Below are 10,317 nucleotides of genomic sequence, written 5' to 3' on the forward strand. Positions count from 1 at the left end.
TGGGTACCGGAGCCGGCTGGAGTTAGGTGGGCATCCATGTGTCGTTGAAGAGGAGATGAAGAGGTCAGCCCAGAGGCAGCAACTATGGAACTGACGACTCTGTATTGGGCGAGGCGGAGTCCCGGGCGCCAATAGGAACCAAAGTCTGACAGGGGCACCCAAGCAAGAACAGGCCAAAGCCTGAAAGGCCCAGTCCAGGACGAAGACAAGGGGTGCTTCATAAAACAAGCTGAAGTCAGGGCAGGTGGCAATTAAGGAGCAGTGGCAAGGCAAAGCTGAAGTCAAGTTCAGGAGAAAGGCAATAGCGTGGTCGGACAAAGCAGAGGTCTGGACTAGGAGAAGATCAGTAGCGTGGGCAGGCAAAGCAGAGGTCTGGACTAGGAGATGATAAATAGCATAGTCAGGCAAGGCAGTGGTCGGGTCGAGGAGAAGATCAATAGCGTAGTCAGGCAAGGCAGTGGTCGGGTCGAGGAGAAGATCAATAGCGTAGTCAGGCAAGGCAGTGGTCGGGTCGAGGAGAAGATCAATAGCGTAGTCAGGCAATGCAGTAGTCTGGTCCAGATCAGTCCGTAAGGAAAGCCAAGTAGCAGGAACACAGGAACGAAGACGACAAACCAGGAACAGGAACACGAAGAAAACACCAGAAGGCAACGAAGTACACGACCAGCATGGAGACCTGTTGCAAAGGCGACTAACAGGAGCTGAGCCCGGCCTTATATACCGGAGCTTCAGCGACGTCATCATCCGAGGCCAAGTTCCCGCCACGGGCCCTTTAAAGGAAGCAGAGATGCGCGCGCCTAGTGAGATGGGCACGGCGCTGGATGGCGGCGTCACTCTGCAGACCACGCGGAGAGGCCCACCGCGGAGCACAGGAGTCAGTAGCAAAACCAGGAGCACTGGGGACTGCCCAAGGTCGGAGCTGGCAGCCTGCAGCTGCAAGGGAAGTGAGCCAGACACTGGATTAGGCAGCAGAGGGTAAGAGGGCCTGGCTACAGGCCTGCTGCAGCTGGCACACGCAACACTCATACCAAATGGACAACCACCCCTCTTTAAAACCATAAGATCTTCTAACAGAATCTTTTTTAGAAGCCACAAGGATCTGAGAAATTCCTTTAGAGAATCTAAAATAAATTACTTCCCTCTCAAAATCCAGCATGCATCGTCTAGGGACAAGATGCTGGTGTGAAGAAACATTCCACAATTCTACGTTATGAGGATTAGCGAGCTTCCAATTTCCCAAAGGAGTGGGAACCAAATGTAACTGTCAAAAAAGGAGCTATGAGAATCATAACTCCCTGTTTCCTTTGATTTTTAGAAGAGTTTTTGCAACTAGAGGAATTGGAAGATATGCATACAGAATATATTTTCCCATTGCAAGGAATAATCAGATGCTAGCCTGCCATCTGACCCCCTCCCCCCAGAACTGAAGTGTAAAACCTCTCTGTTCAGAGAAGTTGCAATAGATCTATCATGGGTGTCCCCCACTTGTGAAGTATCATACTTTACCATCTACCTATTTCTAGAACATTCTTGGGTATCTAGGATCCAACTGGGTCTGTCCAGCAGGACATTCTTCTTTCTTGCCAGACACTTTGCCCTAAAAGTAATTTCTTGAAAGATGGGTCACGTTCATTTCCAGATTCTGACAGTTTCCCCAACACAAATAACGATCCCATTCTTCTCTAAGTGTTCACATAAAATATGGCTACTTTGATGTCTACCTGAACAAAGAATTTTATTGGCTAACTGATTTCTAGAAAAAAAAACCCCAACAACAACAACAACTTAGGAACAAGAGGGTCAAACTCATGTTAATGATGAGCCAGATATGTTAATCTAGTTGAAGTGGGCTGAGCCAGAATGGAAGGCTGGGAATCCTACTCTGGTATTGCATCTGACCAAGGGTGGGGAAGAAAATATAGGTAGGAAGCACTTTCCCTCAGAGAGCCAATTCTTGTCAGTTAAAGGGGGGTTAAAGGGGCACATAGAGAAGATAAGGCCATCGCAGAAAAATTAAACAATTTCTTTGCTTCAGTGCTTATTGAAGAGGATGTTGGGGATATACTCGTTCCAGAGAAGGTTTTCATGGGTAATGATTCAGATGGACTGAATCAAATCACGGTGAACCTAGATGTCGTCGTAGGCCTGATTGACAAGAGTAGTAAATCATCTGGACTGGATGGTATACACCCCAGGGTTCTGAAGGAACTAAAAAATGAAAGTTAGGTTCCATATTAGGCGTTAGCACCCAGGCATCATTGTAGACTATACATTGAAATTCTTGGCTCAGTGTGCAGCAGCAGTCAAAAAAGCAAACAGAATGATAGGAATTAAGAAAGGAATGCAGAATAAAATGTAGACTATTCTAATACCGCTCTATCACGCCATAGTGAAATGCACCTAGTATAATTCTGGTCATCACATCTCAAAAAAAAGATATAACTGAACTGAAAAAAGTAGAGAAGGGCGACCAAAATGCTGAAGAGGATGGAACAGCTCCCCTTTAAGGAAAGACTAAAGAGATTAGGGCTCTTCATCTTGGAGAAGAGACAGCTGAGGGGGAAAATGACAGAAGTGTATAAAATCATAGGCAGGTAGATGTGACCTATTTACTCTTTCAAAAAAAATATTTAAAAAAATGGGGGGCACACCATAATAAGTAGCACATTTCAAACCAAAGAAAATTATTTTTCACTGAACACACAATTAAGCTCTGGAATTCACTAGAGGAGGATGCAGTTAGCATAACTGAACTTAAAAGTTTGGACAAGTTCCTGGAGAAGTTCATAAACTGTTGGGAAAAGCCAATACTTATCCATGGGCATTAGTAGCATGGGATCTATCTGTTTGGGATCATGCCAGGTACTTGTGACCTAGATTGGCCACTGTTGGTACAGGATACTGGGTTTGATGGACCCACAGTCCGATGCAGTAAAGAAATTCTGAAGTACCCTGTTGCAAACTTTGGCATCTACAAAAAAAAAACAAAGACAAAAAAACTCCCAACCTTTCCCAACAATCCTTCAGCAATATTGCTCACAAACAGGCTGATACAGTAAAGTGCGGCCGCGGTTACCCTGTTTCGAACCTGCTTTCTACCCACAATTTGGCCGCGTAAGTCTAACCCGCGATTCACTATCCATTTTTACCTATCTTTACCGCTTCTTTAAATTGACGCGTATCCCTTTCCGCCCGTGGCATGTATATGAGATGTAAAACAATCGGATAGCTATTCCCTCCCATACAGTAACGTGCGGCCCGATTATCACCTTTTTAACCAACTGTTTTGCCGTGTCTTTAACCCGCTAATTTACCGCCTACCCTGACCCTGGCGTTAGAGGGATGTGACAGCAATAGGCAGGCTCCGGTCAAATAAGTGGGTGGGTTGGAGCAAGCGAGTAATATGGTGTGGCCTGGTTCTCCTATGCTGGGGCATCGAGGATTGCCAGTCCTCTCTCCCCCCCCCCAAAGCACGGCGCAGGGCAAAAATCGACTCGACACGTTATTAAAGCAAATAGAAATTGTAACAAAAGTAAACTTACTACATGCTTCCAGCAGCCCCAGTCCTCTCTCCCCTCCTCCCGAGGCGCCCACCGCGGCTCCCCTGCCTCCCGGGGGCAGCCGGCGGCGAAAGCAGCTTCCAGCAGCCCCGCCGGTGAAGGTGCATGAACGCACGTCCAATTTGGGCGCTCAAGCAGCGAAGGCGCATTGGACGTGCGTTCATGCACCTTCGCCGGCGGGGCTGCTGGAAGCTGCTTTCGCCGCCGGCTGCCCCCGGGAGGCAGGGGAGCCGCGGTGGGCGCCTCGGGAGGGGAGATGCATGAACGCACGTCCAATTTGGGCGCGCTGGGTGCACCCAAATTGGACAGGTACCAGCGCACCCAGGATACTGTACAGGCGCTATATAGCGCTCTATACAGTAAAACGGATTGCGCTTCATGGACGAGCTTTGGACGCGGCTTGCATTTGCATGCCATTTAAATACTGTATCGAGCGGTATGCGATCCGGACTGTGTGTGCGGCAAACGAGGGTGCGCCCGGCACTGCCGCACTCTAACGCATCCTTACTGTATCGGCCTGAAAAATATTGACAAGGTCAAATCCCTGTGGTACACCTCTACTAACATCCCATTGTCGCCTCCCATATAATGTTAGATTTTAAAATAAAATACATTTAACAATCTCTGGGTTCATGGCTCACTATGGGGAACTATACTTTTTCACTTGCCCGTAGGTGCCAAACTACCTGGATGCAGCTATGCCCTGCCTCGGCTCCTCTCTTCCTGTGTATGGAACTGCCTAGCAGTTCGACTAACCCCGCCCCGCATATTTCACTGGCTGCATCCAGTACGGTGAACCCCGGCCCCTTCCTGAATGGGACTGGTCTATGGAAACGGATACATCATCAGGGAGCCCAACGGGCTGAGACAGGTTATGGTCAGACAACAGGAAACCCGGTGCAGATTTCACTTACGTGGCGCTGCCGCCTCTGGCTCGATCTCCTTGCAGAAGCCAAAGTAAACCGTGCGCTGATCTACAATTTTGCCATGTGCAGTGGGAGTTGCTAAAAAGAATTCAACCCACCCACAGCGCTTCCCCATCGCTTAGAAATAAAATAAGAGCCCAAACGTCAGAACAAGTCATTCGGCCAGAAATTAAGCCCCAAACCCCACCTGCAACCCAAAGTACACACCGAGGGTCTCAAACAATGTCTGCATGAGACCTCAGTACTTCACAAATTCATAAATCTAAAAGGGACTGCAGCGTCTAATTCATACCACCATTCCCGTGCTTGCCGGTCAGTGTACGAAAAGCAGTCTGCTTCTAAGTTCCCAGCTCTTGCTCTACTTTCTTACTGTTGGAAAGCTGATGGGCTGAGGCAGTGGCTTAATGCCGTGAGGCACGCATACCACTAACCGAGCGAGGAAACGCCGGTACGCCGCGGAATCGCTCATCTGTAGTAAGTCTACTTTCATCCGCTGCATAAAAGCAATGATCCCCACAGCGTGCCGATATAGGGAGCGCAGGAGACGCCAAACCCCACCAAATCGCTCCGGATCCGCCATCGATACTGCTGCAACCCCGTGCTACACTGCCAAGCCAAGCAGCTCCGACCACGTGCGGCTGCTGCAGCCGAGTCCCGCCCCTTTAGGGCATTGCTTCCGTTATAAAGAGAGCCCGACGTACGGCTCGATCCAGTATCGTCCGCTCGAGGATTGCCCGTCTGTAACGTGCTCGTAGCGCACAATTCGGGCGCGCAAGGCAGTTCGGCGATACAGTCTCTCTAGTTCACGCGTCCGTATCGCTTCTGAAAACAGACGCATAACCCTTTCCGCACCCGGCATGTAAATGAACGAAAAAGCTGGTATAATGATGGAATTATCTATTCCCTGCGATACTGTAGTACGGGCGCTGATATTATCTCCTCCCTAACCCGCTGTTCTGCCGCGGCCTTAACCTGCTACTTTACCGCCTCCCCCCTAGTAGGAGTTAGTGTAGTGTAGTGTAGGGTAAAACATTGCTTACCCGCCCTGGTCCCGTCCGGTCTCCTGCAGCCCCGTCCGGACCGGACGGGGCTGCAGGAGACCGGACGGGACCAGGGCAAAAAAAAACAAACGAAAAAGTAGCAAGGCTCGGGCCTGCTAAAAAAGTTTAAAAAGTGTAAAAAAACAAAAATACCTGTGTGTTATATAAAAAAATTAAACAATTTTAAATACCTGTCGGAGGGCCGTGGGTCCAGGCGGCCGGTGGGCAGCCATCAGCGGCATCCGGTAGTCCCTTCTCCCCTGCCTGGATGAGCGCCAAAAATCGCACGGGCCGGTCGGCAGCGGGGGGGGGGCCGCAGCAGGGGTCGCACAGGCGCGCATTCATTCATCCAGGCGGAGGAGCCGGGTGGCGAAAGCAGCCGCGTCCTCCGCCTGGATGAATGAATTCATTCACTGCCGGTGGGGGCTGCCCTCTCCCGGCAGCCCCCACCGCAGTGAATGAATGAATGCGCGCCTGTGCGACCCCTGCGATTCAGCGATCAGGCAGCCTTGAGCGCCGAATTGCAGGGGTCGCACAGGCGCGCATTCATTCATCCAGGCGGAGGAGCCGGTGGCGAAAGCAGCCGGCTCCTCCGCCTGGATGAATTAATTCATTCACTGCCGGTGGGGGCTGCCTCTCCCGGCAGCCCCCACCGGCAGTGAATGAATGAATGCGCGCCTGTGCAGCAGCGGGGTCCGGGGGGCAGCGCAGCGGGGGGGCGGCAGCAGGATCTGGAGCGGCGGGTAGGCAAGCAGCGGGGTCCGGGGAGCCAGCAGCGGCAGCATGTTCGATCGCGCAGGCAGGTAGGTGGTAAAGTAAAGATGGCCGCCTGCACGGGAAAACCGTGCAATTGGCCGCTGAAGACGTGACGTCACGACGTTTGGCGTCACGGGGTGTGAGGTCACGTCTTCAGCGGCCAATTGCACGATTTTCCCGTGCAGGCGGCCATCTTTACTTTACCACCTACCTGCCTGCGCGATCGAACATGCTGCCGCTGCTGGCTCCCCGGACCCCGCTGCTGCCTACCCGCCGCTCCCAGATCCTGCTGCCGCCCCCCCGCTGCCGCTGCCCCCCCGGACCCCGCTGCTTGCACAGGCGCGCATTCATTCATTCACTGCGGGTGGGGGCTGCCGGGAGAGGCAGCCCCCACCGGCAGTGAATGTGCGCCTGTGCGGACGTGTCCCCCCGCTGCCGCCGCCGGCCCCGCGGCCTAGATTTTAATACGCGACCACCGGCTCCCGCCGCCGCCGGCCGCCAGGACCCACGCGGCCGTCTGAAACTAACGCGCGTCCACCCCGCCGCCCGGAACAGGCGCCCACCCGCCCGCGGCCTAGATTTAACACGCGACCACCGGCCCCCCGGATCCCGCCGGCCGCCTGGACCCACGCGGCCCTCCGACAGGTATTTAAAAATTTTGATTTTGATTTTTACACTTCCTGGTACCTGTCATTTCAAATGTCATTTGAAATGACAGGTACCAGCGCACCCTGGTTACTGTATAGGCGCTGTATTAAGCGCCTATACAGTAAAATGGGTTACGCGGCCATAACCCTTCCCTAACGCTTCACAGCCGCGGCATGCATTGCATGCGATTTAGAGGAGAGTATCGGGGAGTTAGTGAAGAGAACTGTGCGTGCGGGGAGGAAGGGTGCGCCTGACACTACCTCACTGTTTTTACCGCGGCCTTACTGGATCGAGCTGGTAGTTAGGCAGCCCTATCTTAAACAGGAGTCGTTCCCATCTCTATTGCCTTTCAAGTTCTCCTTTTCTCTTTATTAAACGCTCCCTTTTTGTTCATTTTATATCTTGCAATATTAACCATTAATTATATAGCCCGAATTCAGTTTAGTCGAAGGTAAAGCTGCCAATTTTCAATTATGAAAATTCCAATACCTGGCGCCTAAGACCTGCGGAGATCTTACTTTGAAGGGGGATAATTTTTATTAATAAGTTTTTGTTCTTTTAATTTTTAAAAAGGGATTTTTTTGCATTGCTTTTTTTTTTTTTCTTAGGCATTTTTTCTACATATAAAGCAGGGGGCGGCAAGGTCCTGCATGCTGCCATTAACATGGTGGCAGACGGTCATTCCCAGACCGTGGTTCTAAAGTTTTGAATTTGGACAGGGAGTTAGGATTGGTTAGAGGGAGCATGGGTTGATGGGATCAGAGGTGGTTAGGGAAGTGCAGTGGTTACTTGGCGTCTTTTTCCTTCCTTGTAGAGGGAGCTCCTTGTGAGATCTCTCGATGTGTGTTATGGCGGGGCTGTTTTTTCTTTTTCTTGTGTGAGGAGTTTTGGGATGGTGGGGTGGCTTCTCCTTTTCTTTCTCTTTCGCTGCGGCCCTTTTTGTTCTTCATGTTGTTCCCTGTTCAGTTCTTTGTTTTTGGCATTTGTTTCAGGTTCAATTTTCCCTTTCCTAGCATATAGCCAGATGGAGTCAGGACCAATGGGTTATGTGCACCCCTGCTACCAGAAGGAGACTGACAGGTCGATCCAGTAAAGTTCAGTTGAAGATTTCTCGTCTGTAACGAGCTCGCTGCGCACAATTCGGACGCTTAAGGCAAACCAGCGATACAGTCTCCAGTTTTGCGCATCCGTAGTGCTTCTTAAAACAGACGCATAACCCTTCCCGCACCCGGCATGTAAATGAACGAATTAGCTGTATAATGAAGGAATTAGCTATTCCCCTTCAATACCGTAACGCGCGCTCAGGTTCTCTCATTAGTAACGCACTGTTTTGCCCCGACCCTAACGTGTTAGTTTACCGCCTCCCCCTAGTAGGAGTTAGGACTGTGAGTCTAGTAACAAATCCATGGACACCGCTTAAGATACTCAAAAACAATAAAACACAATTTAAAAAAAAAGCGATACAGAGATGATCGAGAAAATGTAATGATGTGGGACACATAAAACCTGTCAGAAGAAAAAATAAAAATGTTTAAATACCTGTCGGAGGGCCGCGTGGGTCCAGGCGGCCGGCTTGGGTCCAGGCGGCGGGAGCCGGGTGGTCGCGTGTTAAATCTAGGCCGCGGGCGGGTGGGCGCCTGTTCCGGGCGGCGGCAGCGGGGGGACACGCGTTAGTTCGAGACGGCCGGCGGGCGGTGGGTGGTCGCGTGTTAAATCTAGGCCGGGTCCGCACAGGCGCGCATTCATCATTCACTGCCGGTGGGGGCTGCCGGGAGAGGCAGCCCCCACCGGCAGTGAATGAATGAATGCGCGCCTGTGCGACCCCTGCGATTCAGCGCTCAAGGCAGTCACATGCCGTGACATCACGCCTTGAGCGCCGAATTGCAGGGGTCGCACAGGCGCGCATTCATTCATTCACTGCCGGTGGGGCTGCCGGGAGAGGCAGCCCCCACCGGCAGTGAATGAATTCATTCATCCAGGCGGAGGAGCCGGCTGCTTTTCGCCACCGGCTCCTCCGCCTGGATGAATGAATGCGCACCTGTGCGACCCCTGCAATTCGGCGCTCAAGGCGTGACGTCACGGCATGTGACTGCCTTGAGCGCTGAATCGCAGGGGTCGCACAGGCGCGCATTCATTTCATTCACTGCCGGTGGGGCTGCCGGGAGAGGCAGCCCCCACCGGCAGTGAATGTGCGCCTGTGCGGACCCGGCCTAGATTTAACACGCGACCACCCACCGCCCGCCGGCCGTCTCGAACTAACGCGTGTTCCCCCCGCTGCCGCCGCCGCCCGGAAACAGGCGCCCACCCGCCCGCGGCCCTAGATTTAACACGCGACCACCCGGCTCCGCCGCCGCCGGCCCACCTGGACCCACACGGCCGTCTGAAACTAACGCGCGACTGCCGCCCGGAACAGGCGCCCACCCGCCCGCGGCCTAGATTTAACACGCGACCACCGGCCCCCCGGATCCCGCCGGCCGCCTGGACCCACGCGGCCCTCCGACAGGTATTTAAAAATTTTGATTTTTACACTTCCTGGTACCTGTCATTTCAAATGTCATTTAAAATAACAGGTACCAGCGCACCCTGGTTACTGTATAGGCACTGTATTAAGCGCCTATACAGTAAAATGGGTTACACGGCCATAACCCTTCCCTACCGCTTTAAAGCCGCGGCATGCATTTGCATGCGATTAGAGGAGAGTATCGGGGAGTTAGTGAAGAGAAACTGTGCGTGCGGGGAGGAAGGGTGCGCCTGACACTACCTCACTGTTTTTACCGCGGCCTTACTGGATCGAGCCGTGAGTCAGGTTTCAAAGCTGATGTCACCCTAGATATACCCCTGCAGTGACCTCAGCCATTCAGTATCTCTCTCCTAGCAGATGTGAATTGTGCCTTCCCGATCAGGAACACAGGACAGTTTACCTTTAAATTGGAGAAGAAAGATTGAGCCCCGCTGTCCTGCAGTGATACCTAATGGTCCCTCCCCAGTTGAGAATTCCTGAGGTGATTTGGAGATCCCTCAGAGGTATACCTTGGTCCAGTAGCCGGTTTTTCGGCATGGAGGTTGCTGCTGAAACAGCTGAAAGGCAGCGGGTGCAGGGAGTTGAGCGGTGGTGACAGCCTATGAAGCTCCCCCTACAGCCAGAGACCATCTCTGTACTCAGCGGGTAAGCACTGAGCCCAGGTAAGTAAAGAACTCCTCTGCTTCAGAGACGTGGAAAGGCTTCAGTAAGTCTTTCTTCCGGTCTCCTTGTCCGGCGTGCTGTACCGATGACGTTCCCGATCTCGGTAGAGCAAGGGAAGGGGGTTTCCGAGCAAGTTGAGTAGGCGCCACTTAAGACTCAGTGGGCACTCCACGTGGCAGGCCACGGTGGTGCCATCTTGGGCG

At 52.4% G+C, this 10,317-nt stretch overlaps 1 protein-coding gene across 1 annotated transcript in view; it reads right to left on the reverse strand.

Moving 5' to 3' along the window:
* The window catches only part of TERT (telomerase reverse transcriptase), a 273,000-nt gene extending 267,899 nt beyond the window's left edge, over window positions 1-5,101 (reverse strand). The window contains exon 1 of the mRNA XM_029589929.1: window positions 4,857-5,101. Within this exon, the coding sequence (XP_029445789.1) occupies window positions 4,857-5,066 (210 nt within the window). The 5' untranslated portion in view covers window positions 5,067-5,101. The remainder of the gene's footprint in view (window positions 1-4,856) is intronic.
* Window positions 5,102-10,317: the final 5,216 nt, after the last annotated feature.

This window comes from Rhinatrema bivittatum, chromosome 2 (genome assembly GCF_901001135.1).
Source record: "Rhinatrema bivittatum chromosome 2, aRhiBiv1.1, whole genome shotgun sequence".
NCBI lineage: Eukaryota > Metazoa > Chordata > Amphibia > Gymnophiona > Rhinatrematidae > Rhinatrema > Rhinatrema bivittatum.